We start from the raw sequence: 27203 nt of genomic DNA on the forward strand, positions 1-27203 counted from the left end.
TGAAAGAAGGCAGCTCAAGCAGTGCAGTTATTAAAATCCATGATTGATACCACATTCACTAAAATTACCACATTGAAAAAACATTATGTCATAGGACTGCACTTCTTGTTTGAAGTATTTCTGGTCTAGATAAAACAATCTTCAAAACCATGCTGTAAATGTTTATCATAGATTACTATGCAACATCTAGAGCATGCTTTAACGAATTTAAATCTTCCACAATTACATATAGACACTCCAGTGGTTCAAATATAACTATAATCTGTAATTGTTTCTCAGATCCCTGTGGTCATTCCTTGCTATAATATTATTATAAGAGGCATACTTATATAATGGGCCTCACACGTTTTAGTTGGATGTACATAAAACATGTATAAGAAAATGTTTATAGGACATATTCTACAATATACCTTTATATTTACTAAATACATATGATATTTTGATAACTTTGCAATAAGAATTGCATCTGGAATAATAATAAAAGTGAGAGATTATGTCATGTGGTTATGCATACTTGTATCAAGATTTAATGTTTGTTTCACATACTTTATCAAAACATTTGGTTTTGTGGTTTGTTTAGATTATTTAATAATTGCATTTATTCCAAGAAATGTTGGCCTTAAAGAAGCTTTGTATAACTTGTTGTTTCATTATCAATGTACACATCTAATTTGGTTAATTTCAAAACATTTGATTTTGTAGTTAGTTAAATTACCAAACAATTCAAGTTATTCCAAGAAGTGTTGGCCTTTAAAAAGCTTTGAAAATATTTTTGTTTTATAACCAATTTACAAAGCTACTTTGGTTTATTTCGGAATATTTTCAAGACCTACACTCCTATTGCCTTTCATAGAATAAGGTTGTTATTTGTTAAAGGATATGTAAAATACATGAACACTTTTGAGCATGGTTTATTATAATTGCATCTCGAATTAGCACATACTTTATTTAAACTATCAGTATGCAATGGCAGTTTCACGCTATACACATATCGTCCATGATTGACCCCCAGGGAAAACTTTAAAACATCTTGTCACATTCCTGTTAAGGTCCATGGGCCTCTTGTTGTTCAAAATACATATTGCAAGAGCTAAATCTTTCTTAACAAATGTAAATTGTAACATATACAGTGGCGAAAATATATTTACCTGCTGAACGACATACAATAAAAGTTGTGCAATGTATTTGATTTAACATTCTGTAGATCATTACATTATATCTTTAAGCTTGTAACTGTATGGATATAGAATATGGTGATTTGGAATCTGTGTAAAAATGCGTGCATGGTGTAATTTTGACAAAGTTAATGTAAATGCTAAATTGGGAAAGTGCATTGCGGACGTTTCGTCATCCGTTAATGATTACATGTTCTTGAGTTTGAAGATGTGAGAGCAATATTACATATTACATGTACCTATGTACAATTGTAATTAATGATATTAAGTCAAATAAAGCATGTTTTTATTATTTGCTGTCTTCGATGAATTTAACAAGCAAAGTGCTAAATACAGCAGTATTGGTATTGAAACATCAATGACGCTCGCATGCGTGTATAAACGTACATTTTTATATTGGGTGAAGTTGCCCCGCATACAGGCTATATTTTTCAAAAATGAAAAAAGGTGAACTTTGACCCGATAGCGAACTTTTTTATTTGATCTAATAACGATATATTAGAAAAAAAGTAAGTCTTTAATCATATTTACATTCATCATGAAAATTTTTTCCTGTATCTCAATCATTTTTTTATTTATAGTTATTTCAAACTTTTGTGGTATGACGTTATGGCAGCCGTATTGAATTTTCGATCAACATCAAAATGCGGTCACCCCTTCCAACTCGTGCTATACAACATGACAATACATCTAATGACTGACTGCCATTGTCAGGAAAGTAATTGAGAAATATCTTGATTTTGATTAATAAGATGTTCCTTGAAACGATTCCTTTATAATCTATTGTAATTCACTCGGAACATCTAAGGCGTCATAACCCGCGCATGAGCAAGCCGATAGTCCGTAATAGCAACTAATGTAGTGGGTAGGGGGTACAGGGTACAGGGTACAGGGTACAGGGTACAAGGTATGCAAGTATGACTCGGAATATATTTACCGACTGCCATTGGTATGAAAGTAATTGAAAAATTGCTTTTATATCAAGTAATAAGATTCCTTCATAATCTATTGTAATTCACTCAAACATCTAAGGCGTCATAACCCGCGCATGCGCAAGCCGATAGTCCGTAATAGCAACTCATGTAGTGGGTAGGGGGTACAGGGTAGAGGGTACAGGGTACAGGGTACAGGGTAGAGGGTACAGGGTACAGGGTACAGGGTACAAGGTATGCAAGTATGACTCGGAATATATTTACCGACTGCCATTGGTATGAAAGTAATTGAAAAAAATGCTTTTATATCAAGTAATAAGATTCCTTCATAATCTATTGTAATTCACTCAAACATCTAAGGCGTCATAACCCGCGCATGCGCAAGCCGATAGTCCGTAATAGCAACTCATGTAGTGGGTAGGGGGTAGAGGGTAGAGGGTACAGGGTACAGGGTAGAGGGTACAGGGTAGAGGGTACAGGGTACAGGGTACAGGGTACAGGGTACAAGGTATGCAAGTATGACTCGGAATAAATTTACAGACTGCATTTGGTATGAAAGTAATTGAAAAATTGCTTTCATATCAAGTAATAAGATTCCTTCATAATCTATTGTAATTCACTCAAACATCTAAGGCGTCATAACCCGCGCATGCGCAAGCCGATAGTCCGTAGTAGCAACTCATGTAGTGGGTAGGGGGTAGAGGGTAGAGGGTAGAGGGTACAGGGTAGAGGGTACAGGGTACAGGGTAGGTGGTAGAGGGTACAGGGTACAGGGTACAGGGTACAGGGTACAGGGTACATGGTAGCAAGTATGACTCGGAATATATTTACCGACTGCCATTGGTATGAAAGTAATTGAAAAATTGCTTTTATATCAAGTAATAAGATTCCTTCATAATCTATTGTAATTCACTCAAACATCTAAGGCGTCATAACCCGCGCATGCGCAAGCCGATAGTCCGTAATAGCAACTCATGTCGTGGGTAGGGGGTACAGGGTAGAGGGTACAGGGTACAGGGTACAGGGTACAAGGTATGCAAGTATGACTCGGAATAAAATTACCGTTTGCCATTGGCATGAAAGTAATTGAAAAAATTGCTTTTATATCAAGTAATAAGATGTTCCTTGAAACGATTCCTTCATAATCTATTGTAATTCACTCGAATATCTAAGGCGTCATAACCCGCGCATGCGCAAGCCGATAGTCCGTAATAGCAACTCATGTAGTGGGTAGGGGGTACAGTGTAGAGGGTAGAGGGTAGAGGGTACAGGGTACAGGGTACAGGGTACAGGGTATGCAAGTATGACTCGGAATATATTTACCGACTGCCATTGGTATGAAAGTAATTGAAAAAAATGCTTTTATATCAAGTAATAAGATTCCTTCATAATCTATTGTAATTCACTCAAACATCTAAGGCGTCATAACCCGCGCATGCGCAAGCCGATAGTCCGTAATAGCAACTCATGTAGTGGGTAGGGGGGGTAGAGGGTAGAGGGTAGAGGGTACAGGGTAGAGGGTACAGGGTACAGGGTAGAGGGTAGAGGGGTAGAGGGTACAGGGTACAGGGTACAGGGTACAGGGTAATGTATCTCATATGTATAAAAACTGGACAGTCACGGGCACCCGTTGTTATTTGTAACTGGAATCTCTTCAATTCCCAGCGTGACGCGCACGGGTATTTTACCTGTACAGGTATATAGGTCACGACTGGTGTCGACCCCCTGTAGCTTGCCACGGGCGGAGTTCACCTGTAATTAACACCTTCTTGGGAGGGAGATTAACTTTAAACCCAACTTACCTGTGCCCCGTACACTGTGACAGTACATTTCACGTCCATATATGTACTGTCGTATTTCAAAGTTTTGATGTGTGCAATATGCTTTCCTATAGTATAGATTACGTTGGAAAGAATTAACTTACACTTATACATTGTATGAATAATTAATTTGTTTAAACTGTAAATTGAAGAGTTGCTTGATGTGAAATGTGATCAAATAACTATATTTCTTACACCAGTTACAAATATACGTAGAAAATTGTCGCAATGCAATTTTACAGTATATAATATCAGAGATTTAAATATAACTACTATATAAATCTCTGATAATATTCAGTGTACATACATGTATGCATGTGCATCACTATCTTCATCGTCGTTGTTACATTTATTAATGATTATGCATAATTGACTTAATTTGAATATAAATAACTGGAAGTGAAATATTTTCATTCTTTATATCTTTATTATATGCATGAACTATAAAATGAGAGAACTGCAAATGGTGAAACACGAATTCAAATGTTCAATCTTTATTACAGTAGCTGTGGCGTATGTACGTGCATTTGTAAAGGTACATGTACGACCCTAAAATCGATGCCTAGTCAATTGTAAGCAATGGGCTTTTATGAATGCACACCCTAGTAATATACAGCGTGTAATCCGTTATGAAACAAATATTCCGAGAATACAATTTTTCCATGGTAAGCGGAAGAGCCTTTCGACAATCTACAAAAACCCTGAAACTTGTGATTGATGCGGGAAACACTACAAGATGTTAATTATTACAATTGTTGAGTTATGAAACATCGATATTAGAAATCAAACATATAGATGGAAATTTGATTTACTGCACTTTAAATGTGTTTGTGTGAAAATGTTTTATTCGTCATTTCAATACCATGATACTATTTAAAGTACCAGTATGTGACGGTAATATTATCAATAAAGTGTTGTTTGTAACAATTTGTTTATTATTTCTTAAAATGTCGGACAAATATGACACTTAGAATAATACAATTCTCTCTTAATACGTACGGCTGTACACGTAATTTGTAAACGTACGTGTACGTGTGAAGTGGAAACTTCGTATCGAGTACAGTCGTGTTTGACTTCATTGTGTTATTATCAGTAAAGAGATGTTGTAATAATTTGTTATTTCTTAAAATATCGGGTAAAATGACACTTTAGAATAATACCATTCTTTCTCCATACACACAGTTGCACATGTAATTCATTTTGTAAACGTACATTTTGTACATGTAAAGTGGAAACTTTGCATTGAGTACTGTCGTCTTTGACTTCATCGTGTCCATATAGTTTTCATAGGCAAATGTTTATATGATATACAGAAACTTTAATCCCGAACATACTCCAGTTTTTCTTGTACTTTCGTTTGTATTTCATAACGTCAAGATCCGTAATTTATTTACCGTCAAGCCGTGTCCGTGATTATAACAATGGTATTTCCGGTTTATCATAGCCGATCGTTTTGCGTTTTGCGTTAATCGTTAATCGTTAGCCGGTATTGCGTTAATCGTTTATCGTTAATCGTTAATCGTTAGCGTTAGCAATCGTTAGCGTTAGCTAACGGACGATTTTTTTGCGTTGCGTTTGCGTTAGGCTGGGAACGTTAAACGGTTCAGGTACTGTATCTACGATCCTATAATTAGCCAAAAATTAAAACTATTCAAGTAATTATATCCCAATCTGACATGTTGCTTTATCTGTCTGTTTCCCCGTCTCAGGGTGTTTTTATCACCTGCAGCTGCAGTCCTGGTGGAGTAATCTCAGATGAATTAAATTTCATTCCCATCAAGAGCTTGACCGGAGTCAGGTTCGGTGTCTAGGTGTCGTCTCGGTAATTGGCTTTCTGTCACTCACACAGTTACTCCGTATAACAGGTCACCAGCTTTATAACACTAATTTACTCATTTTACGTCATAATCCATTTTCTGTTTGTACACACAACTTGTTATTTTATTTCTGACCAATTCATATATATTTGTTTCTATCTCCATTAGACAACAGGCATTCCATACCTCAAAATAAATTCAAGCACTGTTTTATTTTGCAACAATCCCCGTACATTTGGTCCTCTAAAGGTCCTATATCAACATTACGCCTCCTTAATAAACTGATCCACAACAAGGAGTATGTATTTGTTTCCATCATTGGACACTGAAAACGGACCCAAAATATCCATTGCCAGGCGGTCCATAGGAGCACCTACAACATACTGTCCAAGATGTGGATTCATCCTACCATCATACCAGTAAAACGCTGATTTCCACTTATTCAACGATTCCTTAATTCCAACAATTACTGATACTTTCAGATATAACCTCTCTCCGGACAACCTCAAGTCCAGATATCCGTTTTACGCGTTTGTTAGCAATCATTTTCGTCCAAGCACATTTCTATGTGATCCCCTGCCTAGATAAGTCCCTGGGTGCCAAGGTTGGTACGCGTCACTTATCCTTGGTAGCATATAGTCTCTACACCCGGAACACAACGAAAATGATAAAAGTATTTCAATGCGTGTTCACAACCATAACATACGACGTTCGTTACAGCAAGAAGCTCCTTCTTTCGGGCTATTACCAACTATTAGAACAATGCCAAAGACTTTCAAGTTTTTCCTTTTTTGAAATCCCATCAAAATATGGTGACACTGGACAATATACCGTTTACAGTTCCACATTTCTTTCCATAGACGTCCCGTTTCAAAACCTCATTGAAACCGTCACAAGACAACTGGACAATGTTCCTATATTTCCAACGTTTCTCCGCACCAATCCACAGTTTTGAAACCCCATCAAAACCGTTCAAACTTGAACAGCGTATGGTCAATTCCAATGGTAACTCTTGTTTATCGCATGTTAATCAAACGTCATTTCTTATCCACATCAACAATATCAAACCATAGCTCATTCACATGTCCATTTTGATGATCCGGTCGTTTTGGCTAGTGCAGTCCTGTAGTTGATTCAATTATTTGCCAGGATCCCACTGTTTTGATACAAGCTGGTTGCAGCAATAATCCAAATTATTGATAAGAGAGCACTGCTAGCCCAGCAACCTTTATCTGCCGCGTACCTAATTGTATCTGTCCCCTAACACCCATTTACTCCCTTCTACAGTTTATACGCTAATTACTACACACTAATGATTAGTAATTAAGAATTCTACACTATGTTTCCAGGTTAAGAGTCTTCCTTACTCCTCACTTAAGTAAGACTTAGGCTCATTAAACTTTATTGTTTCTCTAATTACTATAGTATGTTGATACCTTACTTTTAATCATATATTGGTCAATACATTAATCATTTCGGTTGTCATAAGGATTTCTATCAAAAAGTTCAACTCGTACATTTCTTTCGTCCAACAATTACCTAAAAGACAAGCCTACTTGATTGTTATAAACATCCCTTCTTAATTTTACCATAATGTTAAAAAGTGTTTTATTCAAACTTTACCTTCATACTATACAAATTTTGCTTTTGATCTATTTTGACTTTGGATTTTTGCTGCCTCCTCAATACTTTTGATATCAACCATCCCATGACGGATCTTAAAGTTTCCTACTTTATTTGCATTTAAGACTATAGCGTCTTCAGTAATATCCACATTATAGGGGAAATCCCATCCTAGAAAACGACATTTCAGGGAAGATCTGAATATAGAATTTAATCGGGTTTGCCTTTTTGGAAGAAAAAGAGTATTGTTAGGGGCATATGCAAATAAGACTAAGTGATAGGTGGTCTCATACTGAAAAAGACATCGGTGTGGGATTGGGAAGTATCTTAATATAGAAAAATGTTTCGATGGTTCCTAACTGAAATAGACTAAGTGACGGGGCTATCCTAATTAGGACTTAGAAATGGATCCGGGTGATCTCAAACTGAATACCAGTCAAGACATGCATTTTGACAATTTGATTATAGTATCACAAGAGCTTGACGGTTTGTCAGTAATGTATAGCATATATGTATATATATATATATAAAATATCCCTATATATTATAAAAACACAACTATAAAACAGTTTTTTCTCCCTAGCGCTTTCTCGGCTCATGCCGGTCTTCAGGGGTTTGAATTCTTTTATTTGTAAAACATGACGTCATAGTACAATGACGTCATAGTAAGATTACGTCATGACATGGTACATAAAGATATTGTGAATGGTTCTGGAAGAAAATAACAAAAACATGAGGACGAAATAAAAACTAATATGAAGTTCCTTTTGTCCCGTTCTGAATTTAGCACAGGTTTCATAAGTTGAATGAAATACATTTCTTTATTTTCTCTTTTTAAAAGATCTGAATTGGACATTTGATATATTGGTAAAATAAAAAAAATTATCATTAGCACACATATGACAATGTTCGTTTACTGTTAAATATCTGAGATGGTCTGTTTTGGTTGTTGTCGGTGTAATGTAACTCTTTATTCGATTTCCTTAAATGAATAGGTCCTTCTTTTTTTGATTACAATAATATGTACAATACGTAATCCCTATATACTGTATAAAAATACTGTAGTATTAGTGGGGTATACAGTGGAACCCAGTTATATATTGAATAGTAAATCTCTTCAAATTATTCAGATTTCAATATAACCAAGGCGAAAGACAATGGAGACGTGTGAATACTGATTATTATTCATTTCAAATTAAACAATATTTCAAAATAGCCGTTTGCAAATAAGTGGCTCCCACTGAATGTATGCTATATATTATTGACAGAACGTCAGACTCCTTTAATACTATCAAATGATACGCATAACAGTGAGTAGTTCCAGTCTGAAAAAAGATATAGAACCGGATGATTCTAAACTGAATATAGGCATGCCTGTATAACAAATTGATCATATTATCAAACAATATATATGCATATGAGTGCATTTGAAGTCTCAGTATGGAAATAGACAATAGGACAGGGTGGTCCCAGTCTTGAAGCTGTCGAAGGGTGGAGTGGTCTCGATCTGAAAATAGGTAAAGGGCGGGGTGGTCTCGATCTCAAAGTCTCTCTTTTCCTGCAATATTGTCTCTTTTGATCTCAAGACAATGTGATTACGATTTGATCAAATGAATAAAATGATTAGAAAGGGACTGAAACTTTCATACAGATATCAAAGGCATGAGTGCAGCGGGGCGGGCGTGTTAGGATGCGATAGGGTTGAACATTACATAATTACCTGTTGTCGGGCGAAACTTTGGTGGTCGGTAACATATATCATCAGCGTAGTGTACAATGGCTTTGATGTCTATCCGGCGTTATAATTGGACAAGGTGACTACAGGTTTGTGAATGTCGACACCGTGTCTTGTATTCAAAAGGTCTCTTATAACTACGTAACACTTTCTGCATTTCTGATTTGGAATTCAAAGTACACACGTAGAAGGCAGTGTCTGCCTGGCTTAGATTTGATTTTCTATTGATATACATGATTTATTCAACAAAAATTTGTACTGATACTCTCATTACATAAACTGTCGATATTGTTTTTGGATGCGTCATCGAATATGAAGGGTTAATCCTGATCCAATGTGCCCAATATTTGAATGTGTAACGAAAATGAAACTATGTACGCTTAAAGATATGTATTAATTTAAGATTTTGCATGATTAGAAATCATATTTACATAAAATCTGTTTTCTTCACTTTTAGTTAGAGGATGGAATTTTGTTCACGGTCAGTGAGGGATGGCGCTTTGTTTATATAGCTATGATTGTCTTATAGTAAAAAAGACTTTCCTCGGTTATCTGGCGGGACAGTAAACTAGTTATCTCCCTTCAATCACTGATTTCACTTTGCTAATGGACGGCGGTCATTGGTATATTCTAGCACAGCTTAGAAAACGTTAACTTTTTACTGTATGGAATGTTTTTGTTGTGTGTGCGTGTCATTTTGGTCTTTGGTCCCCACAAAACATGTTACCTTTTCCATCACTGATAAGTCATAGCCTAAACTATTTGAATAAGTTATAAGCACGTCTCAGTAACATTTTCCTGATGTGGTCTGATCTTTTTGTACATTCTCTTCTTCAAACATATTTCTTCTTCCTTCCAGGAAAGGGCATAATATCCCATTGGCACATTGTTGTCACGGAAACGTGTTTGTTTTTATACAGTGTATATTGCGTACAATTGGCTCTACCACATGATATATTTCACGTAGAAGTTCTTATTAAAGTATCAGTTAAAGTAAATAGTGTAAAATTCTGCCTCATAATAAACTTACATAAAAGAGACAAGCACATTTTATATCTTTGAAGACTGTCACATATTTGTCATGGTTTTTTTCAGTTAAAGTTAGGCCTCTTCAATTTGTCCACGAATACCTCCCAGCCCCGGCGTGTAGTTGGTGAGATTTCCACTGTATGTACGATGTTTACATTAACTTACAAAGCGTCTTTATTTCCTCGCAGGCTGCTAACCTCAACGCCTTACCTTTAATTCTGGACCAAACCAACATTGACAAGAAAAATCCGTGTATCCTTTTTTGGCTGTCTATTTACACGAAGGAGAATTTAATCGAAACCTTTGTTTTCTTGTGGCAATAATTTCCCTAAGAGAACAATTTGGGATATTGTTCCGATGGTATATGTGACTGTAAATTGAATTCGTCTGAAACAGTCGCCACGGTTGGTCTTTAATTTGCGCCGAGGTGTCATATTAACGGATGGCAACCAAGTCGTCTATCGCTTTTCATCTTTTACTTCGTTACACAAAGAAGACCATTTTATGTAATTGAACATTGCCGAGAAGAACGAGAACTGAATGGTGTAGAATAATATAAACAAATTCGTCACCTGCTCCGAACTCAAAGCGTAGGTACGAAACCCGTTACATCGCGAACTCCCGTAGGCGTAGCCAGTGTAAACATTTAAAGTAAATGCTTGTTTAAGGTTTTGAAGTTTTATCTGTTCTAACCGTTCTGTTCGTTTAAGAACATTTTATTGAGATTTAAACAAAAAAAAAACTTTAAAAAAATTCGAAATACCATTCCTATGACCAGTCTGTACCAGCGGCGTATCCAATAAACGTATACAGTCATATTAACAAAGTAAAGTTCGTATATAAAGTACATAATTATTTTTGATTAATTGGAACACCAATCCCTCCTTCGCTGACGTAAAAATTGGAAGGTTCTTGCGGTAATCGAACCTTTTTCTTCACAAAAATAACTGTTATTCTATTAAGATATTAAAGTCATACCCATTCGATTGATAAGTAAGAAAATACCACAGTCTCCCATAACACGCACCATACAGCACATACATGGGAGGTCGTCCTTACATGAACCTGGCTGTTAATAAGACGTTAATAAAACAAACAAACAAATGAAAGGTAAGTTGGGCGATTTCCGCAAGACTTGCTTTTTGACGTAATTTTAACAAAGTAAAAAATGGAGTGATGTTATCCTATTTTTCAGTAGAGTAATGTTTTCCTTGCTCTAAAGGTATTAGAATTGTTTCCGAAACCAATTGACCAGTTTGTTATATTACTTTTCTCGTGAAATATGCTAATTATGATGCTTTCAAATGTAAGAAAATACCAAAGAATATTTTTACCACAATTGTCAATGAATATGACCTTGACTTGACAAGATATAACCCAGTGGGCTATTTTAGCCGTACGGAACCTGTGTGAGGACTGCCCTGATAACAAAGCTATTCTGGCAGGCCTGAAGAAGCAGGGGCTAGCTGACAACTCTGCTGTACTGAAGGAGCTTGGTATGGACGCTGAAATCAGGGACGACAAAATCTACGTCATGCCACCAGGTAAAGGAGGGACGGGAAACCCAGGGGATCCAAGCAAAGGAGGAAAATGATTATTCTAACAGTCCTGATATCCAATGACAAGAGGGTATGCATGGTATTGAACTCCTGGCACTGAAAAACGAGCAGAGGCGGTGAAACTCGAGTGTTGGTAGACAAGGGTAGTGCGGAATAGCAAGGTGCAAATGTATATGAGAACCAGAGGAAGATACCATATGTTAGAGTAACTGGATGATTAATTATTTTTTGTCATGTTGTATCTAAACGAAATGGTTGATTTGACGTAATAACTTGTTATTGTACTATCCGCAACCCTACTGATCGTCAAATTTTCAGAAGTATAAAAACCATGCTTCGTGATTTTATTTGTTATTATTATGCTAGGTAACAAAATTACCATGATGACCTTATGTAGTACTGTGGTATCCGGCGTAAGTAGTGCTTGTGAACGTCGATAACAACACATATATATCCTTAACAATAATTTTATGTAATCTGGAGGAACCGCAGGTGGTTGAAATAAAATGCGCAAAAAATGTGCGCTTAATTGATATTAACGTTGACAATATGCCAAGCGTGTAATACATAATTGAGTGGTATTGCCATTTAAAATACATGTGCTATTGATAAAGTTCGAAAGAAACCGCAGTTCGGTTCTGTAAGATAGTTCACGAATGTCAGTATTTGTACATTTATATGTAGTTGTGCAATTTTCAGTTATCTTTATTTTGGATAAGCCGTATTATATACAAGTCTACTGTTAAGATCGTTTAGGATTATCATCAAATTTAATACATTTGGAGGAATTTTATGAAGTTGTTGTTTTATTTTTTGTATTCGTTCACGTCCTATCGAATTCCTATCGGAACCAGTGTCTCATCAGACGATTAGTTTAGTATTTGATAATTTCCTACTCCTTAAGGACATGGGGTCATGCACTACTCAGATTCATTAGAGTTACTTCCCTTCGCATTGAAGAGGTCAAACAGTAGTTTTAGTTAATTCTAGGGCCCAGTTTCACGAACATTCTTTAACATTAAGGAATTCCTTAACTAAACTCCCCATAGCAAAGCATTAAAGAAGTTAAGGAGGATGGTCGTAAGTTCAGTAACATAAGAATGCTTTCCTTTAGAAAATTTTCAATTAAAGAATTTTTCATAGAATTGAAGCCAGATTATGGGGTAGTTCTAGAGGTCTGCCTTTACCCATATGCCTGTTTTCGACTTATCAAAGAAATTTGGCTCTTCTATACTAAACAAGTTGAACAGAGGAAACGTACATTCCGGTAAGTCTCTTTCTTAATGGCACTGTCCACAACAACTTTGTTTGTCTATCGCATTAATGATGAATACAAATATGGGATGCGTTTTAGCTCACCTTGCCCGAGGGGGCGGTGAGCTTATGTCATGGCGCGGCGTCCGTCGTCCGTCCGTCCGTCAACATTTCCTTTAAAACGCTACTAGTTATAGAGTTCTGCATGGATTCTACCCAAATTTGGCCAGATACATCCTCGGGGCAGGGGAACAGAGTTTGTATAAAGTTTAGCTCTGACCACCACGCCAGATACATCCTTGGGGGCAGGGGAACAGAGTTTGTATAAAGTTTAGCTCTGACCCCTCTGAGGCTGGAGGGGCATGGCCCAATAGGGAAAATAGAGGTAGTTTTTTTTTAAATCGCTACTAGTCATAGAGTTCTACATGGCTTTTAACCAGATTTGCCCGAAAACATCCTCTGGGGAATACAGAATTTGTATAAATTTTGGCTCTGACCCCCGGGGAATTAAAAGGTAAATTTTAAATTGCTATATACATGTACATGTAGCCATAAAGTTCTGCATGGATTGTTACCAAATTTGGTCAGAAACATCCTCTGAGGAAGGGGAACAGAATTAAAATAAACTTTGGCTCTGACCCCCTTGAGCAGAATGAGTGGGCCCATTAGGGAAATTTGAGGTAAATGTTTAAATTCCTTCAGGATAAAAACCCAATGAATCTGTATTCAGAACATTACTTAGCTATACAAACAAGATGGACGATACAGGCCCTATGGGCCTTTGTTGATTATCAGGATATTTCATGATAGTGACGCAATTAATTTTGTTTATATTAAACGTTGCGGCTAGGAAACATGATTCAGTTTCTCAAAGTGGGTGAATGGTGATATTTTACATTCTACGTATCACTATAAATAAACAAGACTCAGTCATCCATCATTGGTATTGCTCAATTATGACCAAACAATAAATCTTCAAATGTCCTAATGAAGAGTTACCGCAAATCAATGAGACTTAGAATTATTGGAATATTTCTACAATTTTAAACGATCTGTATTTATGGGTTATTTCGTCCGAATTGTTTTATCAAACATGGGAATGTATTTCCGATTTCGTTTATGTGATCAATCATAAAATTTTACACAACCTATAGCAACGGCTAACCTTTTCTAGATCGGCCTGATAATGGCTGCTCCCCGAGGCAGTAATCTAGATTACGAGTGCTCCCCGCGGCGAATGAGTGATAAATTTACATTATTAGAATTCTATTTGTTAATTTTGCATAATTGACCAATCCTTTCTTGCTTTTAAGAACTGAAAATCACAATGATTAATTTAATATTTTGTTTAGTAAATCAGTTAAGAGTTCAAAATGATGCAGCAAGTTTACTTACATATTTTACGCGACTCGTGAAGAATTTGTACATATTTGTTGCATTGTGAAGTGTGTAATTCCCGATTAAAGTGCAATTAAGATTCTCCGAATTAGCATATAGGCAGCCAATTAAAATACTAATTTAACATCTTTTGTCTCAAGTGTGCGGTTTCAACGACATTTGCTAAAGGAATCCCGATGTTGGTAAAAAAAGGGTTACTTAGAAAGTTGAAATAAAACAAATCAAGATCGTTTAGATGTTTTTATTTTTACGTATTCAAAACCGTGTGTAACCCAAAAATTGAGCGAAACGACGACTGAAGGCCACCATGTTACTTGCGATTTGTAAATTTATTTCTTAGCATTTTTAGGTCATCTTACCCGTCATCTTACCCGAGGGGTCAAGATGACCAATTGTCATCGTGCACCGTCCGTCGTCGTGCGCCGTCCGCCGTGCGTAAACTTTTCCTTTAAATCGCTACAAGTCAAAACGTTCTTAACGGATTTTAACAAAACCCTTTGGCAAGAAACATCCGTAGAGGAAATGGGACAGATTTTGTATAAATGGTGACTCTGACACCCCTCTGGGACCTGAGATACATGGCTCAAAAGGGAATTTTGGTAATTCTTTAAAATCTAATTGTCATAAAGATCTCATTGGATTGTGGTCAAAAATGATGGCTCTGATTGGATTGTGGTCAAAAATGATGGCTCTGATCCCCCTGGGGCAGGATGGGCGGTGGCCGATAGGGGAAATAAAGGAAAATATTCTTGAAAACGCTGCTAGTCATAAAGTTTTGAATGTATATCAGCCAGATTTGGTTTTAAACATCCCTTGGAGAAAGGGAAATGTTTTGTATAAATTGTGACCCTGACCCCCACGGAGTAGGTGCTGCAGGACCCAATATGGAGAATTTAGATTAGTCTTTGTTTTGAAAAAGCTAGTAGTCATAAACACATCAATTAATTTCGGCCAAATTTTGAAAGCATCCTTTTGGGAATGGAAAGAGAATTTGTATAGTGACTCTGCCCAACATCGTTGTTTCGGTTTCTATTTCACCAAATATTTACTTTCCCTCCCTTCTGTTATAATTTGTTGAAATGATTTTCAGATGACCGTTAAGGCCCATGGGCCTCTTGTCTACTTCCCTCGCAACTGTGAAAAATATCAACATGGTACACATGTGAATCATGTTTATCCCACGTAAATGTAAATGGTAAACCTGAGTCAATATATACATGTATAACTATCGATGAAATCAGTAACTAGGCTTTTAGACAATTGTGATTATTTCCATAGCGATATCGACATCATCCGTGCCACGAAAACATTGAACTACGCCATATTTGAGACAGACAATAGAATGTGCAAGACTTTTTGCACAATGCAAAAGCAAAGGAAAGTAAATGAAATACGATTGCTGTTTAAATGTGTACAGTTATTAGCTGTTCAATATATTTGTGTAGATATTAGATGGAATGAAAAGAATTTTTTCAAACTTAGCAGCATGCATCTGCTTTGTTATAACCACACGCAAAGTCAAACGAGATACGCGAGCGTTTTGATTCTGTTCATTCCATTGTTTTCTCACTTGCATCGTATGGATTCTCAGTTTTCAATTTTTCTGCTGATTTATTCAGGAAATCAAACTTCGAAATTAGCTTTATGTATTATGGAATATTTCTGTATTTGAAATACATATTATCATCGGTTGTTTTTATTCTTTGTTGGTCGTTTTTGTTTTACTATAATCAAATTGTCTTGCATAAACAAACACCAAAAAATCAGGCACAAGTTATTTCAACAAAAAAAAAAAAAAAAAAAAAAACCATCTCTGGTCGTTATAATAATACAATCAACATTCGCTATAGATATCTTACTTAGATTATTAAGCAATTCAAAATATTACTTAATACATATTTATGTAAATACTTAACTGAATATAATGATAAGTCTATAATAAAAGCATCTGTATATTTCTTAGCCAGACCAGAGGTTTCATATCTGGTCAGAAAAAAATGTTACCGAGAATGGATTAATCTGAATATGAACAGTTATGATATTATTATAATGTAAATATACAATTTAGACAGCGATAAGATGGAAAGATAAACGGGGCCCTAAGACAAATACCGATTGCATATTTGTATGGCAGCGTGATTAATATAGATGGATAGCATAAGTTGTTGTGGAATATATTATCTTTTTACGATGAACGAAGCAATTAGCCCGCAGCCAAGCGTGTACAGATTGGAAAACCAAACGAAGACGGACTGTAGCCGGACGATCTTTATAAAAATTATCTAGATAATATTTCATCGCCATTGTAATCTGTCTGATACATGTTCGACGTATAAGCAATTTCAGGCTATGATATGTTTCGATAAACAGATGCTGGTCTTGTCAATGGATGCGCATTTCATTGACAAATGTTTTTAAATTGTGATTGTTACTTAAAAAACATATCCTTTATGAGAATTTCAAGTATTATTTCCAAAGCATCCCCTCTCAAAATGACCGTGGTCGTGACATATGACGGGGCGATTGACCCAACGATTAACAAACTATCGGTAGTATTATGGTATTGTTAAGCGCTGAACATTCTAGGAGAGAGTGGCACGCCGTTAGTGTAATGTGATCAAGAAGGAAGTGCGTGTTGCTCGTTTTATTGTATATAGGTTTCAGTGAGGTACAGATGTAGCACTCTAACGTAGGAGAGAGCCCCGCTATCACAAGGGGACTACCCCGATATACAGTACATACATCGGACGCACACATATAGCAGACCTTTAATGATTTCAGTGGTATGGTGGTAGGCGAAATAAGGCCAAACCAACAAATTAAATTACAAAAAAAAAAAAAAAATTATATATATATATATATCACCGGGCCCAGTTTCACAAACATTCCTTAGATTTCAGGGATCTCTTAACTTTAAGTTCTCAGTAGGAAAGCATTACATATTATAAGGAAAGCTCCTTATTTTCCCCCTTAACTTTTGTAATGCTTTTATATGGGGAAAATTGAAGTTAAAAGTTAAATTCCTTAAAGTTAAGGAATGTTAAATAAATTGCCCAGATTTTGTTTTTATACGGGTACGTGTAAATTGGTACTCAGAACATTGTTTCGTTAGAAACATGTGTACTTAAAATGGGCCAGTAACACTCATGTAAAAATAGACATTTCAAAAATATTAATTTGAAAAAGAAAGCATACATCAATGTTTTCAATGTGCTTTAAGTTGATTAGATGCTGCTGTTCTAGAATCTGTGGATACGACTTGTGAAGTGATGCCAATCTGGATCCAAGGCGCGACAAAGTTTTATCTTATTTGACACATGGAGAAAATTGAACGTAAATGGCTGTCTTGTCCCATTTGAAATATTTCCTATATGCACTGTAGCCCATGGCGCTTTTCGATTGACAGTTTGATTTCCTTACTGCAACGTGGCAGCAAGTTTTCAAACCCTCGTCAAGCGAGTTAGAAATGTGTTTTGTACCAGTAAATGTTGAAGCCATGAGTTAATCAATACGTTACCACTGTGATCTACATAAAGATACCAAAAGACCCGTTAGCTTAACTGATCTCGCCATATTTGTTTTCTACATAGACAATAGCTCCGGAATTAGGGTTATATCTGATACGCGCCTTCATTTCAACACAAAACGTAATGACGTCATTGCTGCATTGATGTCGATAGTTATCGTGAATTGGCCTACATGTATACATGTACATTGTTTTTGTATTTCGGTTTCTGTAGCCAACTTTTGTTTGGTTACATTTTTCTCAGGGAACTCTGGCTTGCCTCATCAACCACCACTATTGACACATTCTGTCACGTCCTAAAATCATAGCTGATGAGAAGGAGCAAGATCATACTGACAATATAGTTCTGTGAAGACTTGAAAGATAGATAGATATTCAACTTGTGAAAAGTGGTCCTTGTCTAATTTAGATTTCTGTGTAATCCGGTGTAATTGTACATTTTTTTCTTCTTAACCTTTAATAAGTAAAACCTATAGTATCCGGAAACTTGACTATATCGGCCAAACACTATCATGAACCACATTCAACCTACAGGTACATAGAATATACATGGAGGCTGTCAAAACTTTGGACACAAAGCTGTTTTCTGTAGGCACAATTGTGCTAAGTGTCTAAAGGACAAGCGTGTAATTAAAAGAGGATACTAAAACGTCGTGCTCACAACAAAAAACTGGTGTATTGTTCTTACTTTGTTATGGGATACCATTAACTTAATGATGTTTTGAATTTGACACATGGATTTAGAATGACTTCTAGCAATTAACCTTGACCTTATATTTATACAAACTGTATGTGATGGAAATCTGTCTTATCCTGTCTCTTCCAAACCGATTCTGTATCCACGAATCAGATTTCAGGATTTGTGCTGACGTATTAAATCGTGAGGGAGGATTGATCAGTTCAGGTGTTAATTACTAAATTACAAACATGCTTATTTATGTCACGTGACAATAGATTACTTATACCATGTAATTACCGCATGTGACATCGTGTTTAGTTACGTCAGGATTTACGCTGAGATACTCCTTCAAACGTACGACACTTTGATTGTCCTCTTTTGTGCTGTTTAGGTTAATTAGTATCTATCACTTTGCATGTGTATCGCCTATTGCACGTGTAATCGTAATTCATTTCGGGACCCAGTACCTGCACGGTTGTACGGTTGATGTATCATTGGTTTTTGTAGAGAACACCTGCTAGCTTTGCTATAATTTATCACATCGAACAAGGTTTTTGTTATAAATGCTACAAAATTCATCATAATAAATTAAATATGAGGAAATATTTAAATTCTCCCTATCCCTCAATGAACGTTAACAGACTGTAGTAGCTTTGTCTGTGTGTAGATTTTATAAAAGGTAGATGGTTAAAAATGAAATGGTGTTTAAGGCCTAGATAACATTACCTTTTGATTATATCAATGTTGAACAGTTTCATTTGTTTCAAAAAAGAAAGTTATAAAGAACAGGAAAGAAGAAACATTCTAACGTGTTTTCTTAACAGCAAATGCACAAGTCATGTATTTATTGACGAATTGAGGGTTAATTTTATTATCATCCATTCAATTAGGAATGTTTACTAATGAGTAAATAAAATACAATGTATATTACAGGAATCTGATAATTGATTACAGTTTACGACATACTAATGTATATACAAGTGTCTATAGACGTAGACGCATACACTAGTGTTAAGTTAAATTTATGTATACTGTATTTATCATTTAACTTTACATTATTCAATATTTACCAACAGCAAGGTCAGGTTATGGGAGGAAAAAAACGTCGAGGCATTCGTGAAAAAACGTCGATCTACGGTCAGACCGGACATCTGCTGTAATTTGGTTTCGAACGCACATCTCAGAGGTGAAATGAGGTCGGTTTGTTAATTAATTGATTGGATTTACGTCCTGTTATAGTCAGGGTCATTAGCACGTGTATGTGGAGTATAGTGCTATCTCATTGAAGCACTATGACATGACAAGTGGTAATATACTACACTGCAGTGTTGTATAATAAACGAATTTTGAAATTAATTTCTATATATTAATTGTAAATGTTCTACATGTATAACTACTAGGATAGGTCACACCCCAACATAGGCTGTAACTGGCTGTAATACCACTGTGTGCTAAACATTGACTTGTCGCTGTTTGTTGCAAAGCGATCATGTATCCACGAAGCTAATGGAACAAACAAGCTGCCGGGACCATTTAAATATGTATTTTCATTGAATAAATTCTACTAATTTCAAAGCTAAAATTCTTATTTTCGGATATTGGAATACATATCTTGGAAAAAAAGCAGCTGTAAAGGTACATTTGAATGATGAACGTCAATAAAATCCCAGAAATAAACATTACATTATGATGTCGACAAGCTCCTGTCTAAATTCAATGTGTACTGTGGACGGGACATTCATTCAAGTAACACATAGTTTCGGGGTCTCTGTGACGAGGAATATGTAATTTTGGATGAAGACATTTGACAGACTACGGGGTCCATTTACAGACGTAATGATATCGTCTATAGATCAGAAGGCTATAGAAATACACAGACCTGCTGCGGGGAGAGCTTTGTTAAGGGTGGTAATCCGATTTTCCATTAAATATGATTTATCTCTGACTGTATCCAGCTGTGTTGAAGAGACTTTCTTTCCGATACAGACTGGTTATAATAGAACCCTATAACATTAAGAGAAGGTTTTTCGCCCGACTGCTTCTTTAATAATCTTATTTTGACGTCACAACAACCACTCGTATAACGGACAGACGCAGTGGATTAGAAACCCTACCACAGGCAAAAAGTTGTGGGGATGGGTTGGGCGGATACGGAGGCTTGGACGAAGGGAAAGCGATATCAAAAACTTACGGAGATCTCAAAGTGGCTGATTTCAGCCATTTCGAGCGATTTTGTCCTATTGTCGCCTAACTTGTCGGATTGGCCGGCTACTTTTGTTGCATTGTTGTATGGTGCGATATTGCGACACAGTGTGAGATAGCAGAAATCAGCAACATTAGAGAATGGTTTCGGGGGTATCAGTAAAAAAAGGGAACCATTTGTGTTAGAAACGGGGGCATGCAGTCAGAACGGTGTTATGGGATATTTATCGTGAATAATATTAAGCACCAATCGGTACACACGCACAATTCAGCCTGTAGGTAACGAGATCCATACATACAGTACGAATGATAGGTTTTATTTCCTGATACTCTGGCTTGTACATATGACAAGTTCTTAAAGACAACTACGGCGTTAAAAGGTTGCTGGATCACGAATGAAACAAAGTCTGCCTCTGAAACGGTCGGATGGATTTATGAAAGAAATTATTTACAATTGGCGTATATACATGATGACTGTTTACTAAATGTTATTGGACGCAAATTTACAATCATGTCCATGTCATGTTTTACACTTTAAGTTTCGCATTCTCAAAAACAAAATTAATTTAGACATATATCCGGATTTGCATATTACAGAGTTATCTGCACTTGCGGGTGGGTACTGATTGTGACGTCATGTTTTTGCTAGCGTAACGTCATACTTTTCGTAGAAAATGACGTGAATTGCGCTCACAAAATAATGACGAAACAAACGATACCTACCCACAAGGGAGCTAACTCTGTTATATGCAAAGACGGAATACATGTAACCGACAAAGATCTTTTAAGCAACATTTTGTTGTTATTACATTTGTTTTCTGTTTAACTGGACGCTTTAATATAAACTTTATTTCATTTCATTTATTTTCCTATACAATAATTTACAAAAGTAGAGTTAAGTATAAAAAAATAAAGAAATAAGATTTGGAAACAATTTATAACTTAAATTGATTAATCCATATCCTGTGCAGAAGATGCGTCAGTAAATGATGACGTAACGCGCTTATCCTCTTATACATATATTTGTTAAGATTTTATCTATCCTTCAGTGATCGTTGGTCGTGGCTGTGAAGAAGGAATTACGAGAAATATTTAAGAATTCATTCCAAAAGTTTCTTTTTTTTCATGACGACTTCTATCATTCCAAATAAACAAAATATCATAACGTTGTAAGACCACTTAATCTGGCACTTGATAAATTGATTATTGATAAACAAGATGACGAGAAATGTTTATTCTCTTTTAATAAAAGTTTCATGTGTTAATGTCCTACCAGAATAAAAACATTCCAATTTCAACACTTGCTCATAAATTGTGTTACAAACAAGAATAATCATCGCACACAGGAAAATGTAAACTATCGACTGGACAGGGACGGGGTAGAAATGACTAGGAGGCGGGGTATCGCATACCCGACTAGGTTTGGCGATACCTGAAACCCTAATAGGCCTAGACAGGACTTCGGATCATAACTATAGGGTCCGTATTTCAAGTAAAATATGTTGTGAAACATGAACCCAAGTTCTTTTATGTTTAAAAAACTCTGTAACCCATCAAAAAATCTAGTCTTGTAGTGTTTCGTCTGTTCTTACGGAAAATAACACGGTAGGGATATATGAATGCCATTCGGGGTAAACTAAGATATACACAGCTTAACGAAATAAAAACCAGGTAAAATAAACATTATGTAGGGTAGGACCACCCTGTATGGATTAGGTGTCCCTCGTAAACCTTTGAGGTGCTATATCTGCTAACATTGAGGTCTTTTTAGCAGATCATACATAATACTTCTCTCTTTTTCAACATCGTGCATTGCATTGCATTAAAATCTAATTTTCCAGACACCATAACCTTAACTTGTTGAGGTTTTTTTTCCATCTATTTTTCAACGCAAGTTGCTGAAATAGAATATTCATTAGATAAATAGCTATATAAATATACAAAAACCAGGATTCGTAGCCTTAAAGATGCTCCACCGCTGACAAATGGTATTTTTCACTATCAAAAACAGGAGCAGACGATTTTGTATTTTTCTTCGGTTACAAAAGTTACTTACTTAATTTACACCATTACCACCATTGAAAAGTTTAAGCTTTTAATTTTACTTCAAGTCAAAAATATAAAAAAATAATCAATTGCATCCTGAATAAATTCTGTGATTTTACATCCTAAATGGAATGAAGTACTGATTGTGCATGCACCAAAGGTAAAATAAACTATTTTATGTTATTTTTTGTGTTAATTAGATATATTTATACACGATTAAACACCTTCTTTAAAGTTATCAAAGGTGTAACATGGTAGTTTGGCAATGACTAATTGTTTAAATTATCATATGTGTGCGCCAAAGTGATGCTATTGGCCCATCTTATTTATGTTGAAATCTATTTTCACCAAATCATTTTTCAAGTTAAAAGAAAATGTTTAACAATGGCCGTTTTCGTTTATTCGGAACAACTGGTTCGACCGTTTGTTAATGTCATTATTTTGAGTATTAATCCTGACGGACCTGCAGTTTTTGATACAGGCCTGTGATGGCTTTGTCAAAGCTCGTCTGAAAACAATATGAAATTACCAGGTCCGTCTTTAATTTATTAACAAACCACTAGGTCCAACCAGTCAAACCGTATAATCGAAAACGGCCAAATGTATGATATATAGAACAACGATATTTTAGAATAATTTCGCTCCAGCGGTTGGTGGAATAGTTCGTCCTGCCTTTGTTTAGCTGCTGCGAGGTCGTCTTGTTTAAACCGTACTGCAGAATTATGGAAATCGGGGAAAGAAAAGATCAGAACCGTTTGATCTGTCGAATTATTTACATTCATTAAATAGTTTTGTCGATGGTAGGTCCATAGAAGGGTAACCTTGTGGTGTTAAGGTCATATACATCTATAGCAGGTGAAAAACTCACAGGTAAGTCTACCTGTAATCAAACGAATTGTCGCTGAGTCCCCCGTTCACATTGACAGCCATTTTGATTTAATTGATCTTGAAATCTTTTGATGCGGATCGCGGAACGCAGAATTAGATGTGACATAGTATTGGGTAAAAAAGATCGAGCCGGTTTCGACTTTCGTCTAAATGGAAAATTGGAGCGTTTATAACAGTGTTTTTAGCATTGATTGTGGGATATTTACATCTGTACATGCAATGCTTTTAATTAAATTGCATGTTTGGTGAGCTGATTATCGGGCAGCCGATGATATAATGTCTCACTTATGCCTTTAATCCCGGGTTAGGACGACATGCTGTAGTTAGACTGATGTCGTGGTGAAACATGCCCGGATTTACCCCCGACAGATTGGTTGACAACACCTTAAACAAACCAAACGAAAATAAACAGAGAACAGAGGCAAAACGTTTGATATAATCTGTTATTCAAATAAAAAAGATCTTTTCGTGCTCATTTTATCATTCCTTGCATTTTACTTTCTCAATGACATTCACGTACCATGCATCATTATAGTACCCTCATATCTTCCTTGAATCTCTCTTTTTCCGATTTCCCCATACGTTCACGGCTAGAATTTAAGTGTATGGAGATCACTATCATTTTTGAGATACTTTCTGAAAGCAATAGCTTAATAAGGCAATACTTTCAACGCTAAGAAATGTAGAGCATTTTATGTATATAGTCTGAAAGAATGTCTAAAAAGTTATAGTTTTATGGAGACGTTAACTTATCCACGATACGTTCAATCTAAACAGAATTACCTACCATAGAAGCATTTTTAACAGTTATGTGAAGTTGACCAGTACAAATTCTAGTGCCAATAATAAAAATTACGACGGAAGATAATTAATGCACTTAAAAACTTGTTTTTATTGTACGATTTTCAATTGTTATAATGTAAATCAAAGTATTTGATTACAAAATCCTATGCGGGTCTATGTATCGTATACATATTGTGATATTCTTATTTTCAGTTGTAATTCCGTTTTAAAGTGGGAAATCTGCTTTGTTTTTGTTTTGTTCTTTTTTAGACCAATCAGCGCGTGACTCGGCCCAAATCCAGGACAGGTCACTCCTCAAATCAGCACATATCTATCATAAACTGACACATAGGTCTGTAGCTGTGTGTCTGGCTTCCTTCAGCCGTGGTCCCTGTGCCTTGGCAACTTGTGTATTGTCACATGTAAATAATAAAAGTATGTATATATTAGACTTACTTTCTAGTCCGGGACCCGTGACCGAAAGGACACAACCTGGCGATTACTATTATTGTGTGCAGATTGTTTTTTAATGATGTATTAAAACGTTGTTTTTGCCAATGCCATTACTTAATTTTGACTTTCTTTTATGTTGATAAATGCATACTTAGATTATAATGGATATGAAATCAGTTGGAAATAGGAACAAGTGTCTGTGACGCTTATGTAAACATATCACCTTGTAATTTACACCAAATAATAACTTTGGAACATAGCACCAAGTTATATTGTGAATTACGGAACTTATTTCATTAATATTTCAAAAGTTAAATGATGAGCGACAATGCTATGTTTGCACTTATTGTTTCGAGAGCATTCCGCCGAATTATGAAAGCGCTGATTACAATATGTCTTCATCTATATCAATATATAAAATATATAGATGTGTCTACTCTTGTCAATGCACAATCTTGGATTTTGCGCGAAAGATTGTAGTACATTTTTACGGCAAAAAGTTAGTCAATGTGACGTATGTACGAAAAAATAACACTGCAAAAGTACAGATATGAAGAATTATCTGGGGTAAAGTTATATTAAAAAACATACATGTTCTCACACCTATCGCCCTATATATTCAACTGGTTTTAGATAGATATTGCTATACTTCATTTGCTCTAGAACACTAATATATACCTTGGACGAAACTATAACTGAAAGAGTTCAACAGATCCGGAATAAATTAACCGTCCTCGGCTTTGTGTGTTTTATTCATGCGTACTAAATTGCTCCTGGTCAACTCAGTGTTTCTATAGAGTGAATGCGCGAGTCAACCACGTGTATAGTAAAAGTGCAGAGTTTATGACCAGAGTTGGCAAAATATCACGCCATCAATTTATGATAAGCGGAACTAAAAGGACATAGTGAAAACGCTATTTTGGCATTCAGCACATTCTTAAAGGAACCCTGTGGAAATACGACCAAATATACCAACACAAATTTCGTTCACACCACTGCTCGTACCTTAATTGGAAAGTTTATTGGAAACCGTGTAAAAATAGCACGGTTTATTTCTCACGCGACACAAATCGTCTGGTCTGCCATTAACACTAACTGTGCCGAGTACACGCATGTCAAATGGTAGCACATGCAATATATAATATCACCTTTATGTTTTTAGCATTTCATCATTTGGATAATCATATTACATGTACAAGACACCATGTTGGTGTTTACGAATCCAAGACTTTATGAGGAAATTTTACTTGTAGACACTTATGAGTCAAAGACATTATAACTGACGTTGCTGAATTCATGAAAACATTGTTGGTTTACGTAACACCAGTGTAATTATTTGATGTATATTTTTCCGATGTTTTGTAGACCACTTTCGACGAATTAAAGATTCAAAGCAAAATGTAGCTGATTGGCGGTCTGGCCGCCATTATCAGGAAAACGATATGTACTTACAGAGATAGTTAAGGTGATCAAGAGACTGTTGTGAAATTTACAGTTTACAGTTACAAAGTACAGTTTACTTCGCTATAGCACAATGAATTCGAATTCAAAATTTTGAACATGGATTTATGTCACTTTAGATAGCAAAGGAACAAGAAAGATTGGTTGGTTGATATTGTTCAATATCCTACTAAGATTGTGTGAAGATTGCGTTTTGAGAGACCATGGTATGCACGTGTTGTGTAATAGTGGAGCATGCTCATTTCATGTCGCGATCTCATCAACAATACCACCAAAGATGATTTCTTTCATGCTGAAAATTTAACAAGGAACAGTAGCTAAGTGTACCATTTTATAGACTATGATATGTCTTGGCCATGGAACGAAACCTTTACTTCTTCACTGGGGCGAACGATCAACTCAAGGCCAAAAGTAAAGACGTGTCAAAGGAGATGACAACAAGAAGTCGTTGAAAATTCCAAATTTAGTCGCATTTTGCACGAATAATGCACATCATGCACAAGGTATAGTTCGAATGTTCAGGGAGTAAGTTGATTCCACCAAAGGTTTTGGATATTTTCTTACCTTATTTGGTGTAACTGATATCTCAATAACTCCACGAAGAACGGAGATTCTTCCGACACAAGCGTACAATTTACGTAGTTGAATATCAAGGAAAAAAAGTCGTAGCATTAAATGACTGGGCAGTAAAACGTCCACGTAGGGATCTATAAGAAAATGTAACGCTCAAGGAAGTAATCGAAACAAAAGAACAACGGGAAGCCTGTTATGAGACAGTTAATGTAACGGGCAATCGGAAACTGTCACAAGGGACATTTATGCA

At 35.9% G+C, this 27203-nt stretch overlaps 1 protein-coding gene across 1 annotated transcript in view; it reads left to right on the forward strand.

The window, feature by feature from the left end:
- Positions 1-12483, forward strand: part of LOC138336928 (ataxin-10-like) — a 40400-nt gene extending 27917 nt beyond the window's left edge. The window contains exons 8-9 of the mRNA XM_069286556.1: positions 10320-10383; positions 11502-12483. Coding sequence (XP_069142657.1) covers positions 10320-10383; positions 11502-11725 — 288 coding nt within the window. The 3' untranslated portion in view covers positions 11726-12483. The remainder of the gene's footprint in view (positions 1-10319; positions 10384-11501) is intronic.
- The last annotated feature ends 14720 nt before the right edge of the window (positions 12484-27203 follow it).

This window comes from Argopecten irradians, chromosome 12, assembly GCF_041381155.1.
Source record: "Argopecten irradians isolate NY chromosome 12, Ai_NY, whole genome shotgun sequence".
NCBI lineage: Eukaryota > Metazoa > Mollusca > Bivalvia > Pectinida > Pectinidae > Argopecten > Argopecten irradians.